Raw genomic sequence first — 13,617 nt, forward strand, 5'->3', positions numbered from 1 at the left:
AGTTTTAGTTACAGAAATATTGAACTGTTAGTACAGTCTCCATATAACCTCTCAACAGTTTCTCCTATTAACATTTTATATTAATATGATACCTTTATTATGACTAGTGAGCTGATTTTTATATATTATTTACTAAAATCCATAGATGTTTTTAGCTTTCCCTGATTTTTACCTAATATTCTTTTTGGTTCCAGGATACCATATTACATTTAGTCATCACGTCTTCTTAGATTCCTGTTAGCAGTGACAGTTTCTCAGACTTTCCTTGTATTTGATGACCTTGATGATTTTGAGGTTTACTGGTCAGGTATATTGTAGATGGCCCTGCTATGGGATTTTGACTACTGTTTTTCTCATGATTAGACTGGGATTGTTGGTTTTGGTGAGCAGGATCACAGAGGTTAAGTGCTATTTTCATCACGTCATATCAAGTGTACTTACTATCATCATGTTTTATAACTGGTGACATTGATCTTCACCACCTGGGTGAAGTAGTATGTATCAAATTTCTTCACTGTAAAGTTGTTCTTCTAAAAAAAATTTCTCTGTTTCAAGAAAAAAAGATAATATTGGTAATTTGCCTACTTTATGGATCACCCGTCAGGGTAAAAAAACAGAAACAGGTATAGGATAAAATTCCCCCAGGCCAAGAAGATTGGATTTCTGATCTAGTGACCTAAAGGATGTGGGCAAATCCCTTTGTCAATATTTCTTCTACCCTTAGGAATAATAGCAGATAAAAGATTAGCACCATTCACAATAGATGCACTATTAAGAAAAAGAGTGATACCTTTCATAGATACTTTCAAAGGACAGCTATTTTTTTAAAGTTTCTGTTAAAAACTAAATTTTTATCATGAGATCAGAAGAAATTATGCCATTATAACATAGCAAGGGACAGCTATTTTAAGGACTGTTTAAAGTTTTTTAAATCAGAATTACTCCTGAAGGCATTCATTTCCCTAAGAGATGAAAAAGAGTCCAAGTGGAGGATTGGTGTGTGGGTTGTTTGAAAGCCAGGAGGCTCTATGGTGAACGCCCAATCACATTTTGGGGATTGAAGTAATCTCTTCACGTTTCAAAAGATTGGGGGAAAAAAAAGATTAAAAGGTTAGAAGATAAAAGAAAAAGCTAGTGCTTCTTTTACAGCAATCTATTAGCTGCAACTAAGTGATTAGCTCTTTATATAATTTAAGAGAGTTTGTAATTTGCCCAAGGCCTCTCCACCCAGTTCCACTAACCTGCTACTGTTTATTACACTCTTTAGCCCAGGCTGTCGATGATTACACCTGTTCCAAATCTTAGATAACTCATTGATGGAATATTTATCAATCTTTTCCATAATTATAAGTAAATAATTCAAAAAAATTTTAACTATTCTATTTTTAAAATTCAATTATCTTTCTATGATTTTATAGATTATTTTTCCATGTGGAAAAATTTTGAGCTGTTTAAAGACATGTCATGATAGGGCTGATAATTGCTGCAGTAATTTGATATGTTGAATGAATAATGAATAATAAATGCTTAATAGGTAAGATACATTAAATACTCATGTATTTGAGTGTTTAATAGTGTTTAATGAGATTGTTATGAAACAAATTTAAAAGGCATTTTTCCTATCTTTGTTTCTAGTAACATTGAAATTTTTCTTTATATATAAAGAAAATAGTTTAATTGATATATGCATAATAGAGTTCAAAGTCTCAGAATAACTTACAAGAAAGAAAACAATAAGTAAGACTGTTCTTTTACATTTTACTTAAAAGCATTATTAACAAATTATTGTTCTGGTTTTTTTGTTTTGGGGGGTTTTCTTTAGCTCTTAACAGATAATTCTTCCCCGGACCAAGGACCAAATAAGGTTTTTGATCTTTGCGTAGTATGTGGAGACAAAGCATCAGGTAACATTTTAAAAATAACCTTCTATGTGTGTTGTGTTGTTAAAATAACTACCACACTACCATGTTTCTTCTTCTCAAAGTAAAAAGAAAAGAGCATGTTGTTTTTATGATTCATATTTGAAGCCTATAAAATTTAACTGATTTTTCCCCAAAGCTTTTTATTCATCTAAAGTTTTATTTTACTTGAATGCAATTTAATTTGTTCTTCCAATGACATAAAAATGCATATTTTGAAGAATTGTGAAAAACAGCAGAAAAAAGATTTGCTTATTTATTAGGATGGCAAAGAGAGAGAGGGAGAAAAACTTAAGCAGACTCCACACTGAGCTTGGAGCCCCACACAAGGCTCAGTTTCATGACCCTGAGATCATGATCTGATCCAAAACCAAGAGTCAAGGACTTAACCAACTATGCCACCTAGGTCCCCCAAAGACTTCTGCTTTTTTTTTTTAAATTTTTTTAAATCTTTTATTTATTCATTTGGCAGAGAAATAGAGAACACAAGCAGACAGAGTGACTGGCAGAGGGAGAGGGAGAAGCAGGCTCTCCACTGAGCAGGGAGACCGATGCAGAGCTTGATCCCAGACTCTAGGATCATGACCTGAGCCGATGGCAGCTGCCTAACCAACTGAGCCACCCAGGCACCCCAAATTTTGCTTTTTAAATGTAAACTGAATATGTGGAAATTTTTCTTGAAAATAAAGTCAGTTTTGTCAAAGGAATTGCTTAAAAATGAGTTGTGTCCTTATTAATACATAACATTGTTGCTGACTTACCTGCTAAGCCCTGTTGCTAGTCCACGTATATAGAATTGAGATGGAAAAGCTCTGATTACTCTTTAATGCTGTGCATAGCTGAGCAGCATTTCTCCAAATACTATTACTAGTACTCAGGTTTATGTCATTTTAGTTATGGTCATTGTTATTTTAGTACAGGAAAGCACCCATGTTCACTCATATATAATCTTTAATCTTTTCCATAGCTTCATTGCAACAATCTCCACTATAGCTTTTCCCAGAGTATGTTCAATTTAATAGATATTTATCAAAGAAATGGCCTGTGAAGTGGTAGGTTAATCAAAGTGTGACACATTTCTCTAGAAACTTAAAAAGTGGAACCCACAGTGAGAAGAGATTACTATAGGGGTACCTGGGAGGCTCAGTTGATTAAATGTCTTACCCTTGATTTCAGCTTAGGTCATGATCTCAGGGTTGTGAGATCAAGCCCCATAGAGGCTCTGTACAGAGCGTGTAGCATGCTTAAGATTCTTTCTCTCCTCCTCCCTCTATCCTTCCTCACCCACAGCCTCCCCAAAAAAGAGAATGCTGTAGCTCAAATACTAATTGATGTATCTTTTTTTCAAGCAGAGTTTTCAGAATAAAATATCCTTATATAATGTAAAAGAGAATTATAATTTATAAGTGATCTCAGAAGTGAAAATAGTTTTTACTTATGGTGTTATGGGTGGTTTTGCTTTTCCTCTTTCCAAAATTTTCCATATCATTGTTTAGGTTACTTTACAGAATTAAAAATTCATACTATTTAATATATTTATCAAAGAATATGGTTGTTTCATTCTCTGCTTAGTAACTCCTAAAAAATGTTTCCATGTCCCAGACTCAAAAATCATTTCATTACATATATTGTTGTTACTTAAAGGGAAGAAATGGGCTTATTTCCATTTCTGTTAAAAAATATGTGACTTTTGGGGCGCCTGGGTGGCTCAGTGGGTTAAAGCCTCTGCTTTCGGCTCAGGTCATGATCCCAGGGTTCTGGGATCGAGCCCCGCATCGGGCTCTCTGCTCAGCGGGGAGCCTGCTTCCTCCCTCTCTCTGCCTGCTTCTCTGCCTACTTGTGATCTCTGTCAAATAAATAAATAAAATCTTAAAAAAAAAAAAATACGTGACTTTTGTTTTCTTAAACATCTTGTCTCTAGGGCGTCACTATGGAGCAGTAACCTGTGAAGGCTGCAAAGGATTTTTTAAAAGAAGCATCCGAAAAAATTTAGTTTATTCATGTCGAGGATCAAAGGACTGTATTATCAATAAACACCATCGAAACCGCTGTCAATACTGCAGGTTACAGAGATGTATTGCGTTTGGAATGAGACAAGATTGTATGTATTAGCTTTAAAGGAGAACATAATTTTAAGAATTCAGCCAACCTCTAGAAATATGTCACAGTTAACACAATATGTGAATATGTATGCTTTTTAATTTACAGTATTCCAACTAACAGTTTAGAAATGTGTACATATGCATGTATTTTTTATTCATTCAACAATATATTTATTGTCCGTATGCTATGCATGTATATATGTTTGAACTTGGTTTTTAAAAACATGCCTAACTAGATAACAGTTTAGTTTTCAATTAAACTACTAAGGTGATAAGTTGGGTAGCTAATATTGATTGAGAGTTCTCACCATACCTAACTCTGTGTATAGCATAGGAATTAACTTATTCTTCTCATAGCAAAATACCGTGCAGTAGGTACTACTCTTAGCCATTTTACATTTGAGTAAACAGATTTAGTAACTTGCCCAAGGTTACATAACTAATAAGTGGCAGAACTCAGATCTGAATCTTGGCAGGTTTTTTTTTTTTTTTCCTCAGAAAATGTACATTTAACAACTAAACTATACTATCTCCTATGTATCATGAAATAAAATCCTATAAAATAAGTGAAATATACTACTTGTATTTTATAAATGAAGATTATAAACAGTTGAATTACTTCTCAAAAATCTCCCTGCCCTTAACTATAAAAGATTTAGCTTTTTTGTGGCTCTCTATTAGTATTACTTTCAGTCGGTAAGATATTATTTTTTTTAACTCTCACATAGATAGGTAAGAGACTCCTATCTTCAGTTTTTCCTTCTTGATGGTGAGCTTTTAAAAAATAAGAATTTCTCTACATTTCTACCACAGCTGGGTCAGGTAGACTTTGAAAAGAGAACAAGAGATGCAAATTATTATTCCAAAGCAACTTTGTTGAAGTTGGAAATAATTTCTAAAGATGATCTTTAGAGTTCAGTTATGGTAACTGTCTCCCATGAACAACATTGCTGACTGAATGGTTACATTTATAATTGCCTATACATTCCGCACTGTGATGTAATAGCTTCATGCATTTTTGTAGCTGTTCAGTGTGAAAGAAAACCTATTGAAGTATCACGAGAAAAATCTTCCAACTGTGCCGCTTCAACAGAAAAAATCTACATCCGAAAAGACCTTCGAAGTCCATTAGCTGCAACTCCAACTTTTGTAACAGATAGTGAAACTGCAAGGTATAGTACAAACCAGCAAAACATAGATTAAGTAGCTGGTCCTTTGTTTTTCTTCCCAGTGAAACTAAGGCTAAAATGTGTACTTGTTTGTTACAGGTCAGCAGGACTGTTAGATTCAGGAATGTTTGTGAATATTCACCAATCTGGAATAAAAACTGAGTCAACTGTGCTGACGACACCAGATAAGGTGTGTTTAGTGCAATTAATTTAAAGCTTAAATTTTTTTTTTTAGCTTTTAATATTTTTTCCCTTTTCTTCATCTCCGCCATTACTTTGGTTAATTGGTCTGGTCTTAAATATTCCCTATTACAAGTTGCTTTTTTAAACGATCCACTATTTGATAGTGTCAAGTGACAGCTAAAACAGTTTAGTAACAAATTTAATGGCTTTATTCAAGGGAAAACAATCCATAGATCAGGAGAGCACTCTTGCTGAGGGATTTTGGGCAAGCGTGAGTTTTAGAAAACGTTAGAAGCAGCAATATGGAAAGGGCCTTATTGACTAGGAGCTTGAAGATTTCCTTATAAGGCTAGTGGGTCCTGCTTCTTAGGGTAAGGTGAGCTAGTTAAAGCGGAGTTGAGGATTGTGATTGGTATATGTTAGGTTCCCTTGAAAGGTATTTCCTGTAAGTGTTTGCTGCTTTGGGTTTAGATTTGTGACCAGGATAGCCTCCATTTTGTGTGTCCTCATATAGGAATAACTATCAGTAGAAATGTTCATTATTGCCCTAGGACAATTATAGCTTCAAAATGAAAGTAACAGACAAAAGTCTTACAGGTTTCTTTTATCTCAAAAGTCCTCAGAAATAGAAATTTTTATTAAGTGTGAAATTCCTTTTTTCTTTCTTTTTTTTTTTTTTAAGATTTTTTATTTATTTATTTGACAGATCACAAGTAGGCAGAGAGGCAGGCAGAGAGAGAGAGGAGGAAGCAGGCTCCCTGCTGAGGAGAGAGCCCGATGCGGGGCTCGATCCCAGAACCCTGAGCCGAAGGCAGAGGCTTTAACCCACTGAGCCACCCAGGAGCCCCCCCCCTTTTTTTTAAGATTTACTTATTTATTTTGGAGAAAGAGAGCATGAGCACGAGGGGCAGAGGGAGAGGGGGAGAGAGAGAGCACAGAGCCTGACTCAGGGCTTCATCTTATGACCCTGAGATCACAATCTGGGCCAAAACCAAGAGTCAGATGCTTAACCAACTGCTCCATCCAGGCGCCCCAAGTGCAAAATTCTTAATATTTCTTTTATACTCCCCTACATATTTTATAGTAACGAAATACTTAAAATATTTCAGGTGAAAAGAAATTTCCTAGCACATCTTTTACTCAAAACATTGACTTGAGTCAAGAGTAGGAATAGAATTGCAAGAGCTTTCATTATGTGTCTAAGTTACCTGTTTTCTCTTAAAGGTTGGAGTCTTTGTTTTGAGCAAGGAGTCTCAAGGAAAAAAGGCTTATTAGATGGAGCATGTGGCATTTATGCAGTGTTCAGAAACCCCTTATGAGAATAAAAATTTCTCCTGAAGACTCATGTCTAGAAACAGATCTTAGGTAGCCTATGAATAGTATTTCTCTCAGCCTGTAATGTAATCTGGTTTTATATAACCTATAAGATTATTCATCCTATTTATGGCTAGATTTATTCTATATTAGTTTTTTGATATTCTTTTTTTTTTTTTAAGATTTTATTTATTTATCCGACAGAGAGAGATCACAGGCAGGCAGAGAGAGGAGGAAGCAGGCTCCCCGCTGAGCAGAGAGCCCGACGCAGGGCTCCATCCCAGGACCCTGAGACCATGACCCGAGCCGAAGGCAGCGGCCCAACCCACTGAGCCACCCAGGCGCCCCCTAGTTTTTTGATATTCTTAAGGGATTCTTCATACATGAGCTCTGGAATCAAATTTCATCTGCCACTTACTAGCTACATAACCTTGAGCAAGTTATTTGACCTGTCAGTGCTTCACTTTCCTTCCTCATCTGTAAAATAGGGCAAATAAGAGTGTCAACCATACAGGTTGGGCTTTAGCATTTTGTTATTAAGTGGGGAGATTTGACCTTTTACCATATATTTTGGAATTAGAAGATTTTGCTTCACCTTGTATACGTGATTCAAGGTTAGGATGGTAGTTAGGACGGCACTGACATATTAACTCCTTTAGGAAGGGAAGACAACTATGTTTTGTTGAGAAATTACAATTTTCCCAGATACTGCTTTTCTATATGTCTTTGTATTAAATTATAATAACAATCTTGTGTGGTAAGTTTCTGACAAAGTCTCAAAACTGTCAGGTCACAAGATGCGGTCTTTTTGCATTGCCTAAGAGTCTTCATTGGCAAAAACTTAAAAATCTAGCTAGGTAGGCATGTTATAAAATGGAAGAAAATAGATGTGTTTAAGTTTTAGTTGAAAATTAAAACACTTAAAAATGTTAACTCCTTTTATTCAAGTATATGAAGCCTGGAACAGTGGTTAGAGCATAGGCTTTCCCATCAGACCTGACTTCCCAGTCTTGCCTCCACTGTTTGCTGCAGAACGACAAGAGGTAATACTTCTTGTCAGTAATAAAGGCATGATGATTCCTATTTCACAGGGTTGTTACAAGGATTAAATAAAATACATATATAAGTAGGAACCAAGTAAGAACTCCACAACTAGTAGGTTTCTCAGTAAATGATCCTCGGACCATTTGTTAATTTGGGAAGCACAAAAATTGTTTCATTCTGTTCACTAAAACTAATTTCACATAAACTGAAGAATTGATATAACATGAAACATCAAGGAAACGTGTGTTTTTGTGGTATTAAAAGCACTTTAAAACAGAAAAATTAAATTTCATTAAAGGATTCTGTCAATTGGCCATAGAAGGCAATTGAAGGGACTCTCATTAGGTTAGGATGGAATAATTTGAGTATTTAAACAAGAATGATTCATTTAAATGTATCAAATATATAAAAATCTATGAATTTAAAGTGGTACTTAAAACTCACTTGTCGCCAGTAGAGGTTGCTAAGGGCACTGACTCATTGCTCTGAAAATTGATAAAGAAAAATCAAGCACCTATCTGCCTTTCCTACAGAAATTATGTTTCTGGGTAGTCAAAGAGTTAAGGAGAGAGAATACTTTTTCACAAAATAATAATAGCTAATTAGTGAATAAAGAATATATACATGATTAACAAAAAATGAAAGCTAAAAACAAATGGGAGAATATGCAGTGTATAGCAAAAGGCCATTATCATGGGCTCCTGGGTGGCTCAGTTGGTCAGGTATCTGCTTTCAGCTCAGATCATGATCCTGGGTCCTGGAATTAAGTCCCGTGTCAGGCTCCCTGCTCCCTGAAGAATCTGCTTCTCCTTCTGCCCCTCCCCCGACTCATTCTCATAATCTCTTTTTCTCTCTGTCAAATAAATAAATAAAATCTTTTTTAAAAATTATCTTAAATATGTAAAGAGATTTTTCACCTATACAGCACCTGGTATTAACACATTTAACACAGTGGCTGATGAAAATTGGCATTCTAAGAATTCTGTTCAGTAATACATTTACGTTTTTTCCCTCTTTTCAGTAACATTAATTTTAATACATTCCGTACAACTTTATAGTTTGTATAGAGAGTTTTGGAAATTGGCAGAATTTTAATTAAAAAAAGAACTTAAAAGATCATCTAAGATCCTTTTACAGAGGGAGGGATTGTTGATGTGAATATATTAATCATTAGTATACTTTTTGGTTTAATGTAACTTTTATATAAACATTTCCTAGGAAATGTACCTGATGTTTTTAAACTTAACATTTTCCTCAGGAAGTTTCTAAAGGCTCAGAGCTCTTTGATTTTACTTTCTAGGTTCCATTTATCTTAATTAGAATATTTTAATTTTGTCATTTCATAATCTAGAATTGGATATTTCAGACAAAAAGTTCTCTGATACCCCAATTTGCAGATTTTAATACTTTTTTTTTTTTTTTTTTTTTTTAAAGGCTGAATCCTGTCAGGGAGATTTAAGTACATTGGCCAGTGTGGTTACATCATTAGCAAATCTTGGAAAAACTAAAGATCCTTCTCAGAATAGTAATGAAACGTCTGTGATTGAAAGCTTAAATAATGGTGATACCTCTTTGTGTGATTTTCATCAAGAAATGCAGACTAATGGTGATGTTTCAAGGTAAGGTCTGTTTTGATCTTATTGGTATATCTTAAAATAATCTTATGTCGAATACTATTTACAGAAGTTTCAGAAAACAAGTATTTCTGTTAGACTTAGAAAATTTAAAGCACAGTAAGTTTTCACTGAAAAAGCACATTCAGTGTGAAATATTATTCAGTAGGTTACATTCCAAATAATGAGCAATAAATGAATATTACAAGATTAGAAATGTAATCATAAAATTTAGGAATTTTTTCTTGCTAAACGTGTTATCTTATCTTCTGTGTATTTAGAGTTAAACAATTGCCTTACTCCAAGCAGCCATGTTCATTTTCCCCACCAATTTTTAAATGATGAAAATAGATTTGAAGGACTTAATTGAATCAACTACAATTTTGAGTTACACTTCAGGAAACTTGTATAAGAATTCTGTTTTTGTTCTCTTGATATTAATATATGGGATTTAGAAACTGGATCTCTTCAGGCTTTTTTCACACTGTTCATCTAAATGTTGCGGAAACTGCATTTAAGAGTCTCAATAAGTACTTTGTTGAACATGAGATTTTAAGGAACTCTAAAAGGCCTGTCTTTGAAAAATATGGGGAGTGAATAGTTATTTGCTAACATTAGTTCATTATTTGCCATCCTAATCTCAAGATTCTTACAGATTAGATGTAGCTGTGTTAACGTAAGTTTTAAAATATTTTCTGAATTTTTAAGTAAAATTAAAATCTAATCTGTTGTGTAGAATGCAGTGAAGTTGACATAAGTTCTTGCCCTTATTCTTTCTAAATAACTTCTGTATATAAAGTAAATGGGCTGTTATCTTGTAGTATCAAATGTATAACTTGTAAAAGCATGTTTTGAGACAAAGTGTAAGGGATTTTCCTCCTGGTAATTATGTAAGTTTTTTTTTTTTAAAGACTGTCATTCTCTGATAATGCATTAATATAATATAATACAGCTTTTCATACTATACATAATTGAAGTTTATTGGAAGCAGGTATAGGTATCACTGAAATAGAGTAATCAGTGATACACTGAAGTTCTGTATTCTCAATAATTTTTTAGGCCTAAATCTTAATTCCAGAATTTTATGTAGGATTTTATTTATTTATTTATTTTTTTGGAGATTGACCAAGCTCAAAGTGTCTAATGTCTCCTAATAGGGCATTTGACACTCTTGCAAAAGCACTGAATCCTGGAGAGAGCACAGCCTGTCAGAGCTCAGTAGAGGGCATGGAAGGAAGCCTTCACCTAATTGCTGGAGACTCGAGCATAAATTACATCGAAAAAGAGGGGCCACTTCTCAGCGACTCACATGTAGCTTTCAGGGTATTTCCATATTTTTTAAATATAATTTTTAATCTTGTATTATCCATTTTGATTTTAATCTTCCCTTCAGAAATCAAGGTATATTTGTTGTGCTTTTAAAGTCAGAAGTATTCTTGATAGAATTCAAAATAGCAACTGAAACATGCACATCTGGCTGCAGAAAGCGATGGCTCAATAAAGCATCCTGTTTATAAATCATGGTTGTGATATCGATTAGTGGTTTTAAGTTTATAAAAGCTAGCCTTTAGAACATTTTAGACATGAGTTTGGAGTGTTGCTGTTAACCCTGAGTATTGACATTCACCATGTTTGTATACATGGTTTTCTTCAGTGCTTTAGCGTAAGCTAGTATGTGAGACCCAGTTATTCCTACCATAGTAACTATAAAGAATTCCATTTGTTAGTATTGTCCTAATTAGCTAGCTCTCAGTATTAAGAATGTAAAAATTATTTAATACATTTTAACTTCTGGCTTTTAACTTCTTATATTTTAACCATTTTGGAGAAGGTACATTTGTAGTTTATTTTTTTGCTCCCCTAAATACATTGATTTATTATGAAAATAATACATGTAGAATATTAGAAAATAACTTTGGCACTCAAATAATGTTCAGACTATAGCTATAGAAACACTGACCATTGAGGCCCTATATTAAGACTCAGATGTTTTGACCCCTCCATTTTAACCATTCTGTATCTTTTCTCTGCCAGCAATGAGTACTCTCAGCAAATCGTATGCAAAGTGATTAAAAATATATAGGAGATTTCAATTAGCAATACACAGCAGTCCTAGAGTACCTGAAGGAAATTATGTATAACTTTACTTTAGATTATAAGTTTTCATGGGTTTCTAATGAAAATATAAACAGTTAACAAATAGTGGTTTGTGTGACTGGTACAAATAACACAAATCTAACATTGGCTAAAACTGCATATGATAAAATTTATATTTTATAAATTTATAAATTTTATAAAATTTGACTTGGTAGAAGTAGCCACAAAGAAAACTCAGTGACTTAATAAAGTGCTGTAATTTGATACAGTCAGTAAAACATAACAGTGAAACCAATCTTCATGTAAAATTTTACCAAAGATAACCTGTATGAAAAAAATTAGAAATGTTTTATTTGTACTGTCCATGAAAATTTGGGGGGGCTGGTAAAAAAGATAATGGGAATAATCAGTGTCATCCTTAAAAATTATGGTAGGAGCTATGGACAAGGGTGGAGCAAGGCAAAACTGATTTTCCCCATTGCTTTTTTATTCTGAATAAAAGACATGCTTTTGTTGTCTGTCTTTTATTTTCTACCTTTGGATTTAAATGGGAAGGAAAGGAAGAAGATAGGAAGAGAACCCATTGCAAGTAAAAAGTATAGAGTACTTCTATAGAAAGCAGAAGCCATCCTTTTTTAGTTGTTGATGTTGGTCCTCAAAATGTTTGATTTTTTCAAATATTTGTTATGGATGGATGTGTTAGGCAAATTAGAACTTTTTTCCTGTCTCTGGAATAGTCTTTGACCTGCTGTTCTCGGGTGTCCTCAGAATCAGCACTGTGAACTTTCTTGGTCTCCTGACAAAGACAGCTTCTTTCTCTGATGCTTGTTTACAGCCTTTGTGAAATCAAGAGTTTTACTTTCTCTCACTTCCCAGTTCAGTACTTTCGTAGTTGGCTTTCTCATTGAGGTTTTACAGTCATGAGTTTCAAAACCTGACATCTGTGATCAAAAACTCAGTTTTCTCTTAACAACTGAGCTAAATAGGATTTTGTTCCTATCATACATTTTTACGTACACAGTAGTTTGCAACATGCTTTCATGTGTACATTCTTACATTTGAGCCTTAATCACAGTTGGTTGTGAAAGTTTGGACTTGTATTGTCATTTATACATTGTGAATGGAAAAAGATTTGGAGGTTTTCAGTGTCTTGTTCAAAGCAATGCAAACAGGAGAAATAGTCTAATAATGCATCTTGGAATTTGGTTCTGGAGAATCTAGGACAAAAGAAATATTAAATATTTTTATTAAATTTCAGAGTTTCTGGTGTGATTTCATATACTTTATTCTTGATTCTTGTTATTTGATTACATAGATCATGAAGGTGGATAGAATTCCCATTTAGAAATAAGTGTATGAGACGGAGGTAGGTGATTTCCAAAACTGTTCTCTCATACATATCATCTCAGTATTAAAACGATAGCCCTTCTGGTCACCATCTTTGATGTTTGGGACTCGTCATCATTCTCCCCACACCTCACTCCCTTCCATTCCCTAATTGAATCCTAACCATTCTTTTGTTTGAATTTCTCCTTTCCTCTTCATTTTTGTCACCATATTTCAAGGCCTTTTAAAATTTCTAACCTAAACTGTTAGTGTAATGTTTTTGCTTCCAGTCTCTTCATCTTGTTTTTTGCCCTGGTAACAGAGTGATGTTTATTAAAAATCAGTCCAGTTATGGGACGCTTGAGTGGCTCAGTTGGTTATACATCTGCCTTCAGCTCAGGTCCTGGGATCGAGCCCTTAGTTAGGCTCCCTGCTTAGCCCTCTCCCTCTCCCCCTTCTCCCCTCTTCATGTGTGTGTGTGTGCACTCTCTCTCAGATAAATAAAATCTTAAAAAAAAAAAAAAAATCCAGTTATGTTACTCTGCTACCTAAAAGCCTTCGTTAACTTTCTATTGCCCATATGAGATAAAGTCCATGACCTTTTAGGACCTTACACATTTTGATTCAGTTGACCATCATTTATCAGAAATGCCATCCCTCTCTTAGCCCTTTCTGCAACTCATTCCATTTCCCTTTTATTCTTCTTTTGAAGCCTCAGCATTTAGCTTAGTATGTTACAGTGATATCTTGGTTGGGGCACCTGGCTGCCTCAGTTGGTAGAGTATGTGACTCTTGATTTTTGGGTTGTGAGTTTGAGTCCCACATTGGCGGTTGAATTTACTTAAAAAAA

At 34.3% G+C, this 13,617-nt stretch overlaps 1 protein-coding gene across 2 annotated transcripts in view; it reads left to right on the forward strand.

The window, feature by feature from the left end:
• The window catches only part of LOC111142119 (nuclear receptor subfamily 2 group C member 1), a 45,216-nt gene that overhangs the window by 14,654 nt on the left and 16,945 nt on the right, over window positions 1–13,617 (forward strand). For both annotated transcript variants that reach the window (XM_022495088.1, XM_022495089.1), the window contains exons 4-9: window positions 1,823–1,904; window positions 3,841–4,020; window positions 5,046–5,193; window positions 5,290–5,380; window positions 9,166–9,350; window positions 10,502–10,667. In XM_022495088.1, the coding sequence (XP_022350796.1) occupies window positions 1,823–1,904; window positions 3,841–4,020; window positions 5,046–5,193; window positions 5,290–5,380; window positions 9,166–9,350; window positions 10,502–10,667 (852 nt within the window). The remainder of the gene's footprint in view (window positions 1–1,822; window positions 1,905–3,840; window positions 4,021–5,045; window positions 5,194–5,289; window positions 5,381–9,165; window positions 9,351–10,501; window positions 10,668–13,617) is intronic.

This window comes from Enhydra lutris, unplaced genomic scaffold (genome assembly GCF_002288905.1).
Source record: "Enhydra lutris kenyoni isolate GAN:26980312 unplaced genomic scaffold, ASM228890v2 scaffoldscaffold7, whole genome shotgun sequence".
In the NCBI taxonomy this organism is placed as follows: Eukaryota; Metazoa; Chordata; class Mammalia; order Carnivora; family Mustelidae; genus Enhydra; species Enhydra lutris.